General features: G+C 35.4%; 1 protein-coding gene across 2 annotated transcripts in view; it reads left to right on the top strand.

The window, feature by feature from the left end:
- The window catches only part of LOC140165633 (kinesin-like protein KIF27), a 78,741-nt gene extending 72,252 nt beyond the window's left edge, over positions 1-6,489 (top strand). For both annotated transcript variants that reach the window (XM_072188923.1, XM_072188921.1), the window contains 5 exons: positions 337-524; positions 1,236-1,366; positions 2,187-2,307; positions 6,000-6,058; positions 6,375-6,489. In XM_072188923.1, the coding sequence (XP_072045024.1) occupies positions 337-524; positions 1,236-1,366; positions 2,187-2,307; positions 6,000-6,058; positions 6,375-6,412 (537 nt within the window). In that variant the 3' untranslated portion in view covers positions 6,413-6,489. The remainder of the gene's footprint in view (positions 1-336; positions 525-1,235; positions 1,367-2,186; positions 2,308-5,999; positions 6,059-6,374) is intronic.
- Positions 6,490-22,352: the final 15,863 nt, after the last annotated feature.

Below are 22,352 nucleotides of genomic sequence, written 5' to 3'. Positions count from 1 at the left end.
CCGATAGTATATCAAAAGAAAGGTTTTGGGCATATTCCCCCTCCCAAGAAAAATCATGCACCTGAGGTGGAAATGACACCCTTTTATCAATCTTGAGATCTCCTTTATAGAACCAATCATAATTTTCCTCTTGTGTGTCAGCTTTATTTGTCTCAATACTTGAGTGCAAACAATGCTCCCCTCTGAATTACCTTAAATGATTTCTATCACCAGCAAGTTGCTATGTCTTCTTTTAAAATGACCTAAACATTACTCTATATGAGACTTATGGAGTTTAATATACATGTAAAACAATATTTAAATAACATCTATCAACATCATTTTTCTCTCTCTCAGATGAAAATTGATGAACAATCACGATTCGCAAGAGAAGTTGAGGGCGCTTTGGAGAATGCGCGCATGGAGTTGGATCGGAGGTTAACAATCCAAGAGAAGGAACATGAGCAACGAGTTCAACTTCTTGTCCGACAGATGAAAGATGGCAGTAACTTGGACATTACAGGGATGGGAGATGTTGATGTCAAGTAAGTCTGCATGGGAGTTAATTTAAGACCTTTTCCCCCATATGTCACAAGTGGATGACTCCCTTTGCTAAAACAAAATCTTTTGCAGATTACATGGTAAATGGTAAAGATTCATGCTTGTGTACACGGGCCGGTGCCCATCTCGATTTCAAAGTGATTTGGGGCCAGACGACAATTGTGTTTAATGTTCACTCCTCACACACAACAAGTCTGTTCCCAGCATAAACAGGTACCCCTTTACACCGGGATGAAGCAAACAGGATTAAGTGTCTTGCCCAAGGACACAACACATTGGCGATGATGGGACCTGAACCCACAACCTTATGATCATGAGTCTGATCACCATGCTCAATGTTATATGACATGCCCTCATCATCATAATCATCATCCCTTAATAGGCTGCTGAACAGGCGACCACAAGATTTCTCTATACACAGCGATCTTTGGCAAGTGCAGCTATCTGTTCTGCTTGAATCATGCCTACATCATATGATGTTACTCTTCTTGACATAAATTTCAAAAAATACAAAAAAATACAATTTTTCCAAATATACTATCATAAAAAAAGAATTTGTTCGCAAAAATAACTGTGTGAACAGTAGATCATTAACACATTTTCAAAGGGGTTTTACAATTCATGTTCTAGTTGTCTGTGAATTTTATTTGTCATCTTTGTGCTTATATATTTTTTGGATTTATATCATTTAACAGGGCATATGAGAATAAAATCCAAGAGCTGGAAAAAGACTTGTATTATTACAAGAAAACTAGCCGAGAACTCAAGAAGAAATTACGAGAGTTTGTTTCCGCTAGCGCCTCATCAACTACACACAACGGAAAAGGTAGGAGCTTATCATATTTGTGCAACAAAGTTGTGCCCACAATGCCTGTAATACCAAGATACCAAAATGATATCGCTGTGATTTCTCAGGAATTTTCCTGATTTCATGGTGTTTTGTGTGTGTGCTTTTTCTTCCCTTTTCAAATTTATTGAAAAAATTGGGTTTTTTGTAGGATTTTTTATATAATTTTAGGATTCCATTCATAAATATAATTACATCTTTGTATCTCAGGACATACAAGCCTCTTTCAGAGATGTAAGTCTTCCAGAATTCCGGAAATGGAGTCATATATTTACTTATCCAGAATTGGATGATGAAATTTGCTAACAGACAAGGTATTTCCGCATAAAAAGAGCAAACAGGGGATGTGATATGTCCCATAGCTATTACCCGGACAAGCCCCCATAAATGTTCAATGCTGCACACAAGCATTTGGCTACCTGTCCAAGGGCCAAGGTCAATTTTCAGGAAATATGCTATTCCATTTGAAATCGAATACACCCCCCAATAGAGGACACAACCTTAATCTCCCACATGGAGGTGTAGGTTTCACATGGAGTCACCTATTCAAGTAGCTCCCATTTGAAATTATGAAATGATACTAGTAATAACTTAAGGTTTTCTGCGCATTTTAAGCAAAAATAATGAGGTATTCAATGTTAGAGTTTTAGATTTGCTTTTCACTTTGATGAATATTAGAAATGTTATGTGTCATATAAATCCCACATAGTATATAATCAAATACATGTACAAAATTTGCAATCTGGTAGCATTACTGCACATGCACAAACAAAGTGATGATTTCTTATTAACATTTCAGAGAGAAATGAAGTCCAGTCTAGTACAACCAGTATTACCAGTCATTCAGGGGACAGTAGACATGAGGGCGCTCGCACCGGAACACCAGTACGCAAATCTAGAAGAGAAGTCAGAGAATTAAGGTAATCATTTATGTGTCAGGCTTTCATTTTTGCCAACGGGATGACTTTCACTTTGTATGAGGTACCTAACTGAGAATCTCCATGTTGCTGGTGACACGGCATATAGCCCAGTGGCGTGCGCAGGATTTTTTGACTGGTGGGGCACACAATCCTGTTCCCCCGAATGACTGCGCACAAAAAGGTTGACCCAATTTTTCAATGGTTTGAAAAAGTGAAGAGCAAAAAAAGGGGAATATAAGCGCTAGAGACCAAAATGAAACCAAACCTCCCTCGGTCTAAAAAAGTATGATCGTTTTAAGGGTTTGAGTAGTAAAGCTATTTAAGTCTAATCAACTATCCATCAAAATATTTTCCAACTCAAACTGGCATGAACACTGACCACAACAGTTCCCTTGAGTGACCATTTCCCCCGACTGATAGGTCAAACTGGGTGGCTTGTGCCCCCTGCCCCCCCCCCTTGACAGATGAGTGCTTTTGTGAATTTACGCAGGCGTAAGTTGCGACTTTATTGACATGTGCAGTAACAAAAGCCAAATAATTCTTGTCTGCTACAAGCTAATCATATAGTATAACGACCAAGCCACCTGTCAGTATAGCAAAGTGATCACAAAAATATTCTCACTTGTTGCTACAAAATCAATTGATGCTCATCACTTACAACTGGAGCATACATTTTGTATGTGGCCAACGTAGGATATTAGTCAAGTCAATTTAAACTTATTAATCCATTTCTGGAAATTACATGCACAAGAGATCATAAATAAACTACATTAGAGAAAAACCATAATACAAAAAACAGGTATTAAAGCAAAATTAAATTCGTAGGCACTCCCTAGAAATGGTATGAAACATAAATTAACGACGGTACTTGGGAGTTATGATAAAAAATAGCTTGAGGGACAAATGAGTTCAGGTACCTGTCTGTATTTGCACGCGGCAGTTGCATACGACCAGTTTTTGAGTTATGATGATATGACAAGCGATGGTGGAGTGGATGTTTGAGGTCCTCCATCATATCGGTGAGCTTCTACAACAAAAGATCAGTCTACACTGTCTCGAAAATCCTGTCGTGGTGAGCCTATGATTCTACTTGCTTCTTTAATTACTCTTAGGGATGTCAGAGTGCTTCCCTGACAGCTCTGCCAAGGTGGCTAACTGGATCTACCAGACAGATGCGATCAAAATTGCAATGTGACTCTTTTATGCCCATTTAAAGCCAATTGATTATGGGTCAGAATAGTGTCAAATTGCACATTTTCCCATGCATGTCATTCCCCTGTAAAGTAATTTTTGGAGCAGAAGACCCTCTAAACATTTTGGCCATTATATGTGTACACTAGTTATCGTATACCGTAAAACCTTGTCTAAAAGCATATAGAGTGTTTTTTGACGAAGCCAATTTAATACGAAGCAGTCGTAAATATGTCAATACAATAGATTGGTCTTTCAATGTTTGTGTATGATTGTATCGGTAATTTATTTGCTTAAGCTCCATAATGTTATAATTTTCTAGGCGGAGGGTGCCTGGATTTATTTAGCTTTCATCAAAAGCACTCTATATTTAGAGTACCGTGGCTGCTCCTACCCCGGGGGGCTGAAGAAAATTCAATTTTGCCGCCCCTTCCTCAACAGCCCAAAAAGGTTGACCCAATTTTTTCTGGTGGTTTGAAAAAGTGAAGAGCAAAAAAAAAAGCAGGCTGCCCCCCTGCTTTTACCCCGGGGGGCTCGCGCCCCCAAAGCCCCCAAAAAATATGCGCATGTGTCGGACGTCACTGTCAATCAAATTCCCTACGATCCTTGATTGGTTAATAGCACGTAAAAGGAAGGTCGATTTATCTGATGGTGCCGATCAGAGAAAAGGAATAGCACAAAATGGCGAAAAATTACATACTTTTACAAGGCAAAAAGCAACTTTTCTAGGCATTGTTGACATGGTGCCTTCGCAAAAGAAAGTTTCCTACTATAAAGACCTAACTGTTGAGATGGTTTGTATGTTTGAAGGTGCAAAATTAACAATAAGGCGCCCGGTTTTACCGCCGCGTATCTTCACGACACTTGTAAACATGTGTCGGACATTCACTGTCAATCAAATTCCCTACGATCCTTGATTGGTATATAGCACGTAAAAGGAAGGTCGATTTATCTGGTGCCGATCAGAGAAAAGGAATAGCACAAAATGGCGTAAATTACATACTTTTACAAGGCAAAAAGCAACTTTTCTAGGCATTGTTGACATGGTGCCTTTGCAAAAGAAAGTTTCCTACTATAAAGACCTAACTGTTGAGATGGTTTGTATGTTTGAAGGTGCAAAATTAACAATAAGGCGCCCGGTTTTACTGCCGCGTATCTTCACGACACTTGTAAACAAACTGTGCACTTGTAAACAAACTGTGCTTGAGTTTCATTGACAGATGATGTCAGATGCAAACTAGTCTTTTTATCTCGGTCTTCCATTATAGAAAGCAAAATCAAGGAGGCTTCCTACAGGGTGATTTAAAATGAACTGTACCCAACTTCACCCAATTTCTTTATATACATTTGCGGAGATTGTACATATCAAAAAACTATCATAGAAAGCAGTGATAAGTGTTCTGTAGTAGAAATTTTGAATTTTGACAATAAGTGGTTTTAGTCAGAAGATATCGCATTTTCAAGTTATCATCCCATTTTTAGACCAACACACGGAAGTAAAGTTTATCTGTGTTCTACCGCAGTAACAAAATGCAAGTACCATGACTACGTACATGTACAGCAAAACCAAGACAAATTAATGTTATTTCGCATTATTAAATCAATAATATTCATATTCAATTACAATGTCAGCTTTGCAAAGATTACATGTTAAATAATACATGTAGAACAAATGACCTGTTGACTTAAATTGTAGAGGGAAATTTGAATTCAAATAGAAATGGTGCTGTTGCAAATCTATACACTTGTAATTGAGACCTGATATTTTCACCAATAATAGGACACATAGCCTACTACCCTCTTACCAGTAAGTATTTAATTTTAATCGTATTTATTTATCAATTCATCTTATTTTCATTTTTAAATAAACGCATTTATTATGAATAAAATACTCATCTGTGTGCAACATCGTTTTTGGTGTGTTTTATAAGAATGTACTTTTCTTAAAAACGATTAGAGGTAAAGACACAATTTTTTCACCAATAATAGGAAACATAATATCCTGTTACAGCTTTCAAACACAAAGTATTTAAATGTCGGTAAGTATTTTATTCTAATTTTTGAAGTTGGGTACAGTTCATTTTAAATCACCCTGTATGCCATCTTGATGGATCCAGGGTACCGGGTCCCAACCAGGACAAATGTGGTTCACCCTGTAAGTCATGTAATTAATTTACTGTTCCACAGGCCCATATGCACCCCGTCCCCAAGAAAATAAGCCCCTCCAAAATAGTCCACTTTATCATGTTAAACTGTTCAAAATAACCCAGAAACGGTCATTTTCAGAGCGATGACGTCCACTCTTTGCATGTTGGCAATTTTTTCACGGAAAAGTCCACATTTTGGAATTTCTGCATGCCCTGCAAACAAACTTGCATAAAAGGCCTGTTGTTCCAATATGTAAAGAAGTGGAAAAAATGTGTTAAGTCAGTCACCATTTTTGTTGAGAGTGCTGTAATTTCCTTTCACCCTCTTTATTGTTTCATTTTGTCTTTGTACAGTGAGGCAGAAGTATCATTAAGGAGATCCGGTGCCAGTCAGAGTGGTTCACTATCCACAGGTGAGTCCCTATAGATTAATGAAAATTCATAATAGCCAATTAACTTCTAACTTGGTAGGATGAAAGAGTATGATAACCTCATGTGCTGTATAGTTTTAGGTCAAGTTATTTTTATATTTATTTTGAGCTTATTTGCATAAAAATTTGCCAGAAAGCAATAAAAATCAAGCATTTCATAAAAATTGTCTCCTGCTGTGTTTCAAATGCCTTTAATAACAGGGTTGCTAGATAACGTGTTACTGATGTAAGATGCAATCTCCTCTTTGACACTTCATGTATCATCTTTAATTTTATTGGTTTTTTTGTATTCGCACAGACGGCAGGCCGAAAAATGGGTCTAATCCATGGACATAGCAACACAAACTTATGACACAGCAGGTTTGAGTGGAAAACTGTAAGAAGAAAACAGCAGGTACAACAAACTGGAGAGTGAGAGAAAGAGGACTACTGTGTGTGCTGTGCTTTAATATGGCTGGACCAATTTAAGGCATTTTAGACAGTTTATCTTGCCTGGTATTTAGTTCTTATTTCTTTCATGACAGGGTCTCAATGGGTTATTGCAGTTGAAATCCCTACACCACGGAAGATGTGACCTTAATCTCCCACACATGGGAATTAGACTTTAAATGGAGTCATCACTCATTCAGGTAACCCTATTTGGAACTCATACTCTTTGTGTGGGAGATTAAGGTCATGTCTATAGTGGGTGTATGATTTCAACTTGAATTGTCCAATCCAGTATTTTTTTTTGCCACATACAGTGTTAAAAATGCAAGTTCACCATAAAATATGATGATAAACAATGATTTATAAGGTTTGTCAGGCTTGTTTATCGTTATGTCAGGGTTGTGCAGTTGTAATTACAAGTCAAAACATTTTGTAAATTTTATACCAAATTAATTGACATAGAAGATGTTGCCCTATTTTTTCAGAATTTTGGATCAATCAAAAAGGGTAATACAAACTTTTTTAGGCTTAAAGGGGCATTTCGTGATCCACAGCCTCATCCCCCACTTTTCCCAAAAAAGTTGAGATTTTTACACCACTGGATACCTCTGGCTACATAATGTTTATGTACCAAATATTTCTTGCAGATTAATTCGTTTAGCAAAAATATCGCCAAATTTGAATTGCGTTCTGGTGCACCAGAACGAAATTACAACACATTGTCTATGGAGCAGTGTAATACACATAATCATGCATAACTCGCAAACGCAAAATCGGAATCAACTGAAATTTTGGAAATAAGCTTTTTTCGTGGATATCTACTGAAAATGTCATAAAAAGAGGGTGCTAGGATCACGAAATCCTCCTTTAAGTAAGGGTCTGTTGTAGATTAAACTTTATGAATGGTTAAGAGATTAAGTACTGTATAATATGCCAAAGATGTGGACCAAATTATTATTTTTTCAATGTAACATAAACCAGGTGCCATACTGTACGTGTGCATTGTGTCACATACCCAAGCAATAAACTAACCAACTTTGGAGGCAATAATGATTGTCCCATGTTTAAGGTTTAATTCATAATCTTCGCGTATCACACCATACGTGCATCCAATCAAATGACTTGTTAGATGACATACGCACACATCTGCATGTGATGTAGTGAGGGTTTGTGTGGCACAATGATTTCCATTTGCATGCATCCTTTGCGCTGGAACATTTCACCTGTGTGCAATTACCATATTTGCACATCATGTGATTTCACACTGCATTAATTGGCAAGTAAGTTTTAGCCTGTTCAATTTTATGAAGGTCGAAATGTAAGCTATAATTAAAATTGTTTATTTCAACAAATTTCAATTTTAATTTGGAATGACTACTACCTGTGATGTTGTAATTATAATGAGAAGATATTCATTATTTATTATGAAGAAATATAAGCTTGTGGTGATTGGTACAAAGTTACCAAGTAATTCCTTATCTTAGGGAACAAACAAAAATTTGACAACCAATAAATGAAAGTCCTCTTGTTAGGAGGCTGTTCTCTCCCTCTCTCTAATAAAAGTGTGAAATGTTGACAATTTAAACCCAAAAGATCAACTTTGACAGATATTTTAACTAGTCTTGTTTTTAACAAATGTAATCAGACTTTTGACTCCCTCTCCGTAATGAAAGTACTTTTGTTTATAGGACATCATCAAACGTTTGGTTTGTTCCCTAATTATTGTAAGCAAGACAATAAAGTTAATATAATTATAAGGACCCGGGGGGGTACTCAAGTTTGGTTTTGGTAGGGACGTGCCGCTGAGATTTTGGAAGTGGACCCATAAATATACCAATTTTTCAAGAAATTCGGACCCATTGATATACCAAAAGTCAAAATTTTCGGCCGAATTTAACCAAAATTGTCTTAGTTTTTACAAATTTTCCCAAGTTTTTTTTGGGAAAATTTTGAAAATTTTGGCTAGATTAAGGAAAAATTGGGCTGTTTTCCGAAAAAAGGACCCATTCATATACCAAAATAGGCTTTGAAAAGGGGGTCATTGATATACCAGAAGGCTGAAAATGCTACCCATGTTTGTGGCACGTCCCCGTATGGTCATTTGTACTGAGTGCCCCCCCCCGGGTATAAGGACCACTACCCAAAAGTTTGTTAGATTAGTGTCAGGTTGTACATTAGGAATAGAATTAGCATAAGACTTAGAGTCACAATTTGTTGTTCCATTTGAAAACAACACCCCCACTATAGAACACTTTGGCATTCCAATTGTAATTTATTCCATATCCAACTATATTTTCTATCATACAAAATGGAAGATTTTAGAATTCCAAACAAAATTGTTTTTTTGGCCTGGATTTAAAATCCAGGCCAAATTGTGCCAAATTCAACTGGATTTGACAAATTTCCACAATTTTCAGCTGGAATTTCACATAAAACTAGTCAACATTTCCAGTTGAACTGAACATAAGGTGCAACTGGAATTGAGTTGGCAGAGAAATCTTCCACAGGGGGTCTGTTTTATTCCATCATAGGGCCATCATCATACACAGGCAATTTTTGTTTTGGATAGTGTTTACTTATCTTCTTGAATTAAACTTGTGAAACTGTTGGTGTGGAATAATGTTGGGTGTTAATCTAAAGATGTCCAATTGAAATCTATTTATTTGACTGTATATCTCTAAGATCTTTAAGATTAGGGTGGCATGTTTTATTCAAAGTTTTTTTGCTACAGTATTTCATTCCATAGAGTTAAGAGTAGGAGAATGCAGACTCGGCCATGTTTTCCTGTCCCTCATGGAGAGAGAAATGTGTAACTTATAAATTGTTTCTCCTCCATCTAGCAAATGTCCAATATACTTTGTGCTTGTTGGCAATCTGCATTTGCATATGTTGTGGCTATTATGTACATATAGTTTGGTTATGTTTATACAAAAAGATGCCAAATTATTCAATTTTGAGCTATTGCTGCAAATGCAGGAGCTCCACTATTTTGTTCCCATCATGACAATCCAATATGGCAGTGTCCATAGCATTAATCTCAGGCAGTCTATGCCAAGTCTGCACTCCCCTACTCCAATCTCCTTGTGGTATTCATATCACACCACATTTTCAGTACAACCGTCCAAAGTACATATTTTATTTTAAACTGTACTTTTTTGTAACAAAAATGTGTATTCATAGTGGCCTTTTATATATATGAATATGTATTTTGTGCCGGTGAATGTAAAATACATGAATATATGTAAGTTAATTTATTTTTGAGGTATTTCAGAATCACACCCACATTGACAGGCACAAGTTGTTGAGCCAGTATATTTGGTCTAAACCTCTTCCAGGTTTTTTTCCTTTCACTGTGACAGACATTGTATGTTTGGTTCTGTGCATATACCAATTAAGATCATGTCTTTCATAGGGGTGAATGGATTTCGAATGGAATAGCCGATGGACATGTTTAACATTAATCTGGAGCCAAACCCTTTTTAAGATATCCGAGACTTCTGTTTTCTGGTGTACAGGAATAAAGTACCGAAGTGATGACGTCACAGAAAACGTTTTTTTTGCATTTCAGCGTTTTGAATACCATGTATCGGTGGAACATGATGAACAACATCCACAGTCCAAATTTGGTGGGAAATGGATCATGAGGGCCAGAGATATGGCCGCATGAATACCTAATTAGCCCCATTGAAATCAGTCCCCATTCCAAACAGCTATGAACCAGGCCAATTTACACTGATTTCAATGGGGCTAATTAAGTATTCATGCGGCCATATCTCAGGCCCTCATGATCCGATTCCCACCAAATTTGGACTGTGGATGTTTTTCATCATGTTCTACTGAAATATGGTCATGAAAATGCTGAAATGCAAAAAAGAAAATTTTATGACGTCACACTTCGGTACTCTATAGCCCAATGGACAATTTTGGACACGTTTAACATTGATACTGGGAGATACTGAAGGGATGCTGCAGCCAAACAAAATTGTTTCCCTTGCCCAAGATCGCAATAGTTGGAGAAAGCTTGTAGTCGCCTGCTCCGCAGCCGACTGATGATGATGATTAACATTGATCTATAGTTATACCCTGGTCACAATATTCAACACTTCTGTCTGTCATTATCAGGTGTACAGGTTTCATTTTCACAAAAAGTATTCAAGTATTCTAGCATTTTGATTCCTTCTTTTTATTTAATTTTCAATGTTCTTTTTTATCACACAAAAGTGAATTGTAAGAAAAACTTGACCAAAAACTGCAAATGTGACACAATCTGGTCCATGGAGGCCAAAGGAGGCAAATTTGAAATTGAGATAAAGGTAAAAATATGGAGGTAAAAAACAATAAAATACGGTGCATAAGAAAATAAACATCACAAAACTTCATAACTTTAGAACCGAGTATGCTACACCTTTGGTGTTTTCAGTTTATATGATAGCCTAATGTTTGTATAAGGTAATAATTATAGTAACTCAATTTTCAAAAATGCCTCCTTGGCCTCCATGGACCAGATCATGTCACAAATGTTCTAGCATCTTTTCTGTATAATACATTTGTGAATAATGTATAACTGATTGTACCGTGATGTGCCTTGCTTTGTATTCAACTCATATTTGCTCTTAGTGTGTGGGGGTGAGTGGGTAAGACCCCCTCGAATATGGACTTTCTCTTGTTATATTGTGATAAACCAACTGTGGACATCCACGATCTGCCACCTACCTTAGAAGATTGCAAAAAGTCTATAAATGTGTTCAACTGTGAGTTATCCATGTAGCATCTAATTCATGTTTTAAAGGAGCATTTCGTGATCGTAGCATCCTCTTTTTATGACATTTTTCAGTAGATATTCACGAAAAAAGCATATTCCCAAAATTTGAGTTGATTCCGATTTTGCGTTTGCGAGTTATGCATGATTATGTATATTGTACTGCTCCATAGGCCACTGTTGTAATTTCGTTCTGGTATACCAGAACAAAATGCAAATTTGACAATATTTTTGCTAAACGAATTTATCTCTGAAAAATGTTTATTAGTACATAAACATTATGTAGCCAGAGGTTTCCAGTGGTACAAAAATCTCACCTTTTTTTGAAAAAAGTGAGGGGATGATGCTGTGGATCACGAAATGCCCTGTTGCTGGATTGTAGTTGTTGTTGGGTTTTTTTTTTGGGGGTGATCCACAGTTGACACATCTTTAGGTGTTTATATGTGTGGGGTGTGTTTGTATACCATATTTGCCTTTTAATTCAGTTCTAATACACTGTAAAATATGCACACATAAAAAATTGATTTATATAAAGTAATACAGGTGCTTGACACAAGTACAGGATTTTACCTTTGATTCTTCCATTTTGTTTAATAACTTTTACAAGTGTTACCATGTTGTTTTTGATTGGCGTGCTTTGTACTGCAGTAATAGTACAGGTGTATTATGTATAGTGGTCAGTATTCACAAAAGCTTTTTAATTTGTGAGCTAAATAGTGCTAGTCCAACTGGTAGTTTTTCCTTATGTCAGAGAAGGAATGTAAAAAAAAATACAATTTTCTTGACTGGATTTGAACCCATGACTTGGAGATGTCAAGACCAGTGCTCCTACAAAGAGGTGGATCAGATGCCAAACTCCTGGCAAATCAGCCTATTAGCTTCTCAGCCTCCCAGTACCAATTTTTAAATTTTGGATCTGTCCCTAATGTATACTTTGCTAGACTCATAACATCAAGGATTATGTACATGTAGAATAGCATACATAGGTGTTCTGTGGGTATTTTGATTAGAGGTTAATAACTGCGCATCAGTTGTTTTGAGGGTATTGTGAAATATCTAAACATTGTGCTTTGGAACCGAGGAATATCCCGAGGGGCGCACCTCATTGATAACCGTCCCCTTTCACTTTTTAAATTCAATTTACGTCAAATTTTCTTTTAAATTTGAAAACAAAATATAATTTTAACTGTATCTTTCGATTTCCCTGTAAAAATCAAATAGCCCATTAGGGAAATACCGCTAGCCACCAATCACACTATCATGCAATCAGGCGATGTCCAAATACGGCGGCCAGCGCCCGCATAAATTGTTCGAATGCATAACACGTCACGTAACGCGGTCATTGTTAAGTATACTTTTAGCGGTCATTATACTTTTTCAATAACCTGCATTTGCATCCGCATATTTTAAAGTTATTATCTGTGATTGGATTAAACACATCACGTATATTAATGAGTTATGAATGAATTTTGCCAACACCTATTTTAGCCCACTAAGAAAAGTGCTTTTATGTGAATACTGATCAGTGTTTGTATGTGTATTTTGACAACTCTGGTGGATGTGTTTTGTGTAGGAAGCTCAAAAAAGTTAATTTAACAATACAAGGGAATCAAAATGTGAATAATGAAGTATTCTGCATGTTGAAGGGGGCAACATGGAAATTGTGGGAATTTCTGAAACAAAAGCCACTAATGTAAACTTATAAATTCAAATCCTTCATGTAAGGCTAATGGAAGTTGATTGTGAGTGTCCTGTCACCTGTGCAAATCGCCTTTTTTATTTTGCAGAAAGAATTCTTTAGTTTGCCAATTTATTGAAAACTTTGAATATTTCAGTATTTTTTCTACTTTTGTTAGTCTTTTGTGTAAACAAATTCCTCCTGTGAACAGAGGTTGCAATAAACTACATAAGCTGTAGTTTATGACCTGTCATGTTCTTGCCTTTGATGTTTTGTTACCATTCAAAGTCTGATTTGTATAATTGATGTCCAAAAATAATAAATAATGAAAGAGCCCCCTTATCAATCTGCAAAAATATATATGACGGGAAACTCACAATCAACTTAAATTAGCCTAATGAATTGAAAAGGTATGTACCTGGTTGGGTTAAAGTAATCAACATACACATTTCATTGTATTACGTAAATTAAGGGTTTTTTGTATTCCTCAAATTGATGTTCTTTATAACTTTATTTACTTATCTCCATGCAGTGACGTTACTGCAGCTATAACATTGTCTCAAACTGAAAATGGCAAAACAAAGTCCAGTTAGCCAAAATTGAAAAAGTTGTAAAAACTATGACAATTTGTGTTAGATTTGGCCAAAAATGTTGGGTCAAAATTTCTTGAATATTGATGGGTCATCTTTTTCATCAAATTGATTCATTTTAGGCAGGCCCGTAACCAGGGGGACTAGGGGAAGCCACCCCCATCCCAAAATGCCCCAAAAGTCCCATTTGCGAGCGTAGCAAGCGAAAAAATTTGGTTTTTTTTGTGCATTTTTGGTCCAAATTTAAGTGCATTTAAGTCCATATTTTGGAAAAAAGTTCACTTTTTCAAAATCCGCCCCCTAGTCCGAAAAGGTCCAAATTTTGAAAAAAAAATCCACTTTTTCAAAATCAGCCCCAAATAAATCCTGATTTTAGGGTGTTTTTGGAATACCAGCCACACTTCACCACCCAATCTAAAATGGAGAACCTCACCTAGGCTGATGTCACTGTATGGAGGCATGCAAACAGTAGTACTTTTATGGGACCAAGCTTATCACCTTGATATTTTACATGTTTTATTATTTTGTATATATTAGAGTATAAAGTTGTATATTATTGCATAATTTTGATTTATTCTGAACGCACATTCTGTTTAACCAATACATTACCATAATGTACTTGAAATTACAACCAGTTTTTTCTTGTCTATGTGCTGATCAATAACTGATATATTGATCACTAAAATATTTTGCAGCTTGATATTAACAATAAAATTAAATGTCAGAATTTCTGATTTCTGATAAGAAACTTGTTACTGTTTTTATTGTTATTAATGTTTTACATACTTTATATTAAATTTGAAACAAAACTTGTATCTGATAGGACTCATGCTGAAGGGAGATCTGTTGAGGACCAAAAAATATGTGAAATGTTATGAAGTCACTTAAAGGGAGTCTCCGGCAATCACAACATTATGCCTTATATCGTTATGAACACGGCAGAGTGCTGAATACACAAAATTGCTGTTCTGATTTCTCTGTGCGATATTGCGATGCTATAGGTATTATAGTTTCAGTTGAATGCACCATTACAAAGCAAACGCACAGTAACAATACTGTGTGAGTCTTTGTTTCCCAACTGAGAACAATAGTCTGCATATTGTTATGCAGCTTTGTTATGGTAAATAATAGCTTGTAGAGGGTACAACTCATTGTTGCTAATGTCAAACTTGTCAAGTAAATGAGAAGACTTAATATGGTTTGGAAATAAGCTCTTCATATTTGGAAATAATGAATTATTTGACCATCAATTTTCCGGGAGTGCACACAAATATGTGTGTGGAATAGTGTAGTTTGGGATTCAGATCTCCTAATGTTCCTTTTACATTGATAAGTTCATATGACTGACTAGTCCAATAAAATTCCACTTAGATTCAGATGTTTTGAAAACAGACAAGTTTTTGTTGTTGTTGCTATTATTGTAATGATGATCTGTATAGACCACTTGTCATGTGACATCATTGCCCGGCAGTATGCGCGTGAATTATGACAATTTCGATTGTTCTTTGCCCTGCAGTGTGCATACACATTATAGTTTGCTCAGGGCACATGCATTTTAAATCACCCACCACATTTCATATAGTACAAGAAAGCCATTGAACAGTGTAGCGTTACGTTCAAGCATATCGATAGACCAGTCCCTCACCTTTGTTGATAAACAATGTCAAGTGGTCTATACAGCTGGTGTTGAGTGCTGCTTAGCAACCGAGTTGCCAATTGATTTTTTCTCTCAGTTATCAGAACGTCAAATATATGAAGTTGTATTGCCCCTCGTCCCTGTTCATGGTGTTGGGTGGATTAAAGTAATCACCATTCAGGAAGTGCAGCTGAGAGAAAATCAACTGACAATCAATTTTGCCTCCCCCCTTGGAAATCTTGACTAATACATCCTCCCCCACCAATCTCAATAAGAAATATACACAATTCGCTATCGTAGTGCACGTTAGAATATGACCGTTGCTAGGTCAACTGGATCACCCTTTCTTTGTTACGAACCACTGATCCAAATGATCACAACACAAAGCCTATGGCATATCAAAATTCGGCCCAGGCTTGGAACAGTAACCATGCAATGGTTACTAACGTGCACTACGACAGCGAATTCAGAAATAATGGCGGCACATAGACACACAGAATCATAGGAAAACATGAAAATTTTATTGCAACAGTCAATTAGTTTTTTTTGTTCAAAGGGAAGTAAACTCCTGCTTTGCAAATAAATGCATCTGATAGAAAGTGTTTAATTCTACGAAGATTAAACCAAATACACTTGTTTTCCAAAAAGCTAGAGGGCCCCAATTCATCATAACTTCTCCATGGTATCTACCACAGGTAAGTATTGCACTTTTTTCCGCTAACCTAGGGGATTAAACAGGCACATGAATATTCACCAAGTTAACTCTACTGAGCATGCTCAGATTGTTAACTTCTAGAACAATTCCACAATTCCCCTTTTGATTTCTGACCCAATCACATCTGCCAATAATAGAATTTGAATATATATAATATAATACTGATGTACAATTTGAATTTTCACTCACATTTTTCTTGCTTTTTTTTACTTAATTTTGTCATTTTTCACCAAAATTAACTTCTCACACCTTTCAAACAGTTTTGCCTCTGCTTACAGATTGTCACTCTTAGAATTTCACTTACATAGGATTTATGTAATTATACTTGTTTTGGTTTTTCTATTTTTGTTTTAATCTAAAGTGTTGAATTCTGGCCATTGTCATTAAAAAGAAATAATTCCTCAAACAGTATGAGATAAAAAGTCTAAGCTATACTAATAATGTGCTGGAGAAAGCTACTTAAAAGATTTAATTAGCCTACCTTGAAATCTGATGCTACAAAAACTGGACATTTTGCTATTTGTCTATATATAATTGTGTTTATATAGGAATTAAAAGCAGACTGAGTTACTCACTACATAATACATTATGGACCACAAAACACATAGGCCAGCTATATGGCATAGGAAAATCCGACCCAAAACCCAGGCTACCAAAAAAGATGCATAAAAATGGCTGTCCAGGAAATACTGTAATTGAGAAGTCAGTTTATATACAATTCCAAATTTCATTATCACCGTGGACTCATATTTTGTTTAGGCTGAAGCTATTATAGAAATGTACAATTAAGTTTCGAAGCATAACATTTGTCATTTTCATAGATAATTATGTAGCATATATCTTACACTCAACCACCAGGTCTACTGGTCGTAAGTTTTCTACACACATTATCATACAATATTAACATACGATAGTCAAATACATTATGTATAGAGATGAAAAGCCTGAAAAGCACTGATTTATGAATAAAGTCTTTATTAAACAATTCATTTTTTTTTCATTCTGAGCATGTAACTTAAGTAACCACTTTTTACCATGCCATCTTCACAGGCATGCTGCAATAAAGGTAACTGCCAAATTTTTTAACAAATCGAGGGGTCAGTGACACAAAGACGTAACTCCATTTTTTGTGAAAATAATATTTTGACATCAAAATTTCCAGAAACATGAGCACTTATATAAACACATAGAAGTAATCCATTTAGCACCCCATTGAAATCAATGGTCAGTGAAACAGACTTAACTACATAAGTCAATGTGGACCAATATCTTTAAACTCATTTTTCTCAGAATTACCAAAATGGAGTTACGTCTTTGTGTCACTCACTCCTCAAAATAATCCCTTGTACAGTTTATGTGAGTTTTGAAGTTCGGATTTAATAAATAGTTGATGCCAGTTCACCATTCAAATTATATAAAGTGTAGTAACAAACTCAAAGAATGAAAATAAAAATTTGTTTTTTAATGGTCCTTCACTGAAGTAGCTGTATCATTTGCCACTATGTTATTTACATTATGCCTGTTATCTTTTAAACACCTCTGTCAAATGTAACTTTAAAGAGATATTAAAGTAGTTTTAGTTTGGTAACAAATCTCCCATAAGATGCACAGTTCACTTTTCATAACATATAGACCACTTGACATTTTTATCAACAAAGGTGAGGACTGGTCTATCGATATGCTTGAACGAACCACTACACTATTCAATGGCTTTCTTGGAAAGTGCCACAATTTGCGCACATACTGCCGGGCAATGACGTCACATGTCAAGTGGTCTATACTACAGTTATAACCAAAATAAACCTGACATAAAACATTTCAATCAATTCTCTGGATCCAATCATCTAAATCTGCATGTGATGTGTGAAATACGGCTCATGTTTAACAAATGGGTGCAGCAGTGCTTAAAGCAAAGTAACAAAATAATAACAAGGGTGCTTTTTTTTTGGTTCAAAAGTATAAAACATTTTAAAATGCAGAGTGCTTCTCTATACTGGATACATAAGTCAGCCTTTCTAATCAATTTTGGCAAATATAATTGGTATAAATCATTTCAGTTTCTGTGAGTGTGCAAATTAGATACATGAGTGTGCAGATTGCTTGGTTTGGATTTCAGGTGTACTGGGGGCTATTCCATTTAAAATCCACACTACCCCTGTGGAAGATTTAGCTAAAGTCTTCCACAGAGGGAGTATGAGTTTTGAATAGAATAGGCAATTGGGTATTAAATTAAACTTCCATTTGAAATACTCACTCCAGTTGTGGTGGATATAGGTAAAGTCATAATACTGGGGGAGTATGAGTTTCAAAATGATTAACAATGACCAATTCCATTTGAAATTCATACTCCCCCTGTGGAAGATATTTCCAAAATTGTCCACAGGGGGAATGTGGATTTCACCTGGAATAGCCTATTTTATCTCCATATCATAGAATGTTCAACAAGAACTTTCAGACATAATGAGATATAGATAAGTGATGCTGCACAATGAAAACTTGCTGTTTTTCCTTATGTTCGTTTTCCTTATGATGATATCAAATATCTTGCAGGTCCTTGTTAAATTAAATACAGGATCCCTTTTAGACGTAGTATGCTAACGCCATCAAGAAATTGCCATCCGCACAGGGCTGACATCACTATGTGCTAGATGCTTAAAATATGCCCATTTAAGAAAAAAAGGAATCTGGTATTTTACTTCAGAAATAGTTCTTTGAGCAACACTTGACCTTTGTTGTGATGTATCAACGCGAGACAATTCTTTGCATATACATAGTGCTAACATGATAAATGGGCTGTTTATTTGAAATCCATGCCCTCAAGAAGAATTTGGAATTCCGACTCCAACTAGCGTCATCCAGAAGCTGTGAAAAGTGTTTCTAAGTATTATGAATTTCAAACAAGTTGCATCAAATCCAATCTGATTGTACAATTCTTATATTAATGCTCTGCGTGCTAGCCATGCGCTTTAATGGAAAAAGTTCAAGTTTTGAAATATTTTTTCAAAATATCAAAGCTATCTTAAGAACTACTGAATCAATACTAGGCTTGTTTGTACTCAATTTAGTGCATTTTTCATGCTGATTCCAAATATGGTCATGAAAATTTACATTTCTGAAATTTTTGAATTTCTAAATTTTTTTTGAAACTTGTCATCTGCAGTCGACACCCGCGTGGAGAGAGTTAACATATCAATGCAATCTACCACAGGGGGTATGGATTTCAAGTGGAATAGCCCAGATTCAATCATATTGTATCAACATCAGGGAGCAAAAGGTAAATTAATCATTACGAAGGCTTCATGTTTGGTATAAATCATTACAATTTCATCTTTGTGGTTTTGTTAAAACATTTCATTGGTACACAATATTTCTCTTAAACAAATATACAGTAATTTTATTTTAAAAAGAAATTTGGTCATAAACCATGTTAAGTTAAACTCCAACATATACAAATGAAAAACAATATACTGTCTGTGTGTCACTTTTTCTTTTTGAGCATCGCCATGGCAACCATGCATATTATCACAAATATCTGCGAGTTCTTTCATTATTTACACGTTCCGTTACACCAATTTTAATATCATTTAATGCTCTTTGTTTCAATAGCCTTAAATGGTTAAAAAATGAAACTCAGAAATAATGCAAATTGTCGATTTCAATATGCTGCATAATTGACATTATTTGACATTACTTATGTGTAATTTTAAACAACCACAAGAATTAAGCATAACTGGTTTAGATATTTTAGTTATCATATCAAACTGTTTCATTAGTTTATTGTGCATTTATTTTATACACTCACATTCTGATCCATAATTATCTAACACAATCACTCCTATCTATCATTCATAATCTGGTTTTGTCCCTAATTTCATATCCCATACTACTACTTCCGATCATACACATAAAAAATATTTCAAAACACTTGCATTTATTTTTTTTCACAATATCAGCATACAAGCACAAATACCTGCATGTAAAACAAGCAACTTGTCACCATGGCAATAATCAGTTTCCATGGCAACGGTTATCAAAAAGCAGGGATTATGATACAAGCCCTCCATAGTAATCAATAGTGCCAGATGATGAATATTTCACTACACTAGCTAGATATAGTATACTTAACACATCAGTATAGTAAAGAGATGAAGGTAGCGTAACAGATAAGACAAGGAGCTCACTGGCTGGCTGCCACATTACTTTTTTTTCAAATTTTTCGGAATATTAATATAAGAAATGAAAACTTTTTTTGTTTTTATGAAACACACAAATGATCAGATGTCAACCATAAAGCATGTGACCATGGTGCATTATCTGTGTTATATTTCCATTCTATGGTGCTATAAATTTACATTAATCCCATGAGAACTACCTGCCGATTGGCCAAAAAGAAGTTTTCATTATCAATTGGCCCAATCAGCAACATTGTTAGAATAATTTCACCACACAAAAAAATTGGGGTGAATTATTTGCAAGTTCCATTCTGATTGGTGATTAAAGTGAAAATATCATGTAATTGACCAATCAGAGGCAATGTTAGATCGGCAGGTAGTGCTCAGGGGGTTAAGAGCAATTAAGAATGTAAGCTTGTTTCAAATATTGGAAGTTATTAACGCATCTCAAAAGTCAAAACATTGAAGAAAATAATAATATAAAGAGAGTTGGACATTAAAAGTTTTTATTATAGGACTTTTCTTTGGTGATCATTTTGACTGCTACAGTAGTACTGCATATGCAATTCACATCGCAGCCACACAAGCATGATATATATTATGGAATAAGACATATGAACAGTTAGTGGTATTCATGTGACTATCACATGAACATCACATGAGCATGATGCATGTCTAACTGGTATATACACTTCACATCACATGGACACTTCATGACAATCACATGTATGAACATCATGTCATAGTCAATGGAAATATTGCACAGATAATAACATCGTTGGGCAGGAAAAACCTGTGTCATTACCCCCTGAACATGTTTAAAGCAAAAACTCCTATGTTACATGTTAGCAGTTTTATTTTAAACATGTTCAGGGGCCACAAGCACGTAAGAGGTTATTCCTGTCCAACGACGATAAGCTAGTTTGTCACTTTTTGGTCCTCACCCGATACAATAACATGAACTCCAGCTGCGTACCCATGAACTACAGAGCAGAGATAAAACACCCAGTATTCTAGCAATTCATTTATCTTCATTTAAAATATGATACATAATATATATATATATTTATATATTTATATAACACTAGGTCGTGAACTTTGTTCACCCTATTTTGTGAATTGAATCATTCTTTTGAAATATTTACAATGACTGGTAGTAGAAACGATTGTAAAGGTAATAAAGGGAGGGTGGTGAAATTTTCATTTTGAATAATAATACAATTTGTACAACGGGGATATATAGGTGAGTACAAATGGCTATGCCACCTTTGGTTTATTTTATGGAACATTCAACAAAAATGATTTTTTTTTTCGAGGAGAGAGAAATAAATGAAAAAGAAAGAACGGAACAAGCACAAATAATAACTAGAAGTCATAATAAATTTACATTGCTATATTCAAAAGTCACTGCATAGACATCTGTTCCATGTATATCTGTAAAGAGTATATATATAATATTTATATTTATAGATTTTGTACTTTGAATGTTAATATATGTCCACCAAAAACAGACTTCTTTTTATCTATATAAATATAACATCAAATTATAATTTAGTTAATGTTAACTAGAGTAGAAAATAAAGAATGATGGATTTATAAGAACTAATTAAAACAAAGCTCTTGGTTTATACGTTCTTTCTGTACAAATACAATGCAATGGGCTATTCCATTTAAAATCCACACTACCCCTGTGGAAGATTTTGGAAATATGTTCCACAGAGGGAGGATGAATTTCAAATAGAATTAGCACATAAGGCAGCTCCATTTGAAACTCACCCTCCCTCTGTGGAAGATTCAGATTGAATCTTTCTCAGAGGGTGTATGAAATTCAAATGGAGCTGCCTAATGTGGTAATTCCATTTAAAATTCATACTCCCTCTGTGGAATGGAATAGCCCAATATGAAGACAAAAGATATTTGCATGTATGATGGATAATCCTTAGATGGAGAAGTAGAAAATCCTTTTGATGTCATGACAATATCTGCCGCTGAAGAGGGAGGGTTTCCGAGACCAAAGCAGTGAGCACTCAACCCACCACCACCTGTCCGATGTCAGGGGCAGTTGCAGTATACTGAAAGAACTGACAACAGGGTGTATTATAACCTGGGCTTCATAATCCTAACACCATCAAGACTGTGCATGTCCTGAAAAATGTTGATGCTGATTCAGAGAAGATATTTTACCCTTCCCAGAATCCTTTACAACATGATGCATCACCTCATTACATCAAATGACACTCCTATTACTTGGTACGGGTTCCCATTGTTTTCATGTTGAGAGTAGACTGGCTAAGCAT

Source organism: Amphiura filiformis, chromosome 12, assembly GCF_039555335.1.
Source record: "Amphiura filiformis chromosome 12, Afil_fr2py, whole genome shotgun sequence".
Classification (NCBI taxonomy): domain Eukaryota; kingdom Metazoa; phylum Echinodermata; class Ophiuroidea; order Amphilepidida; family Amphiuridae; genus Amphiura; species Amphiura filiformis.
This window is presented reverse-complemented; position numbering and strand designations above follow the sequence as displayed.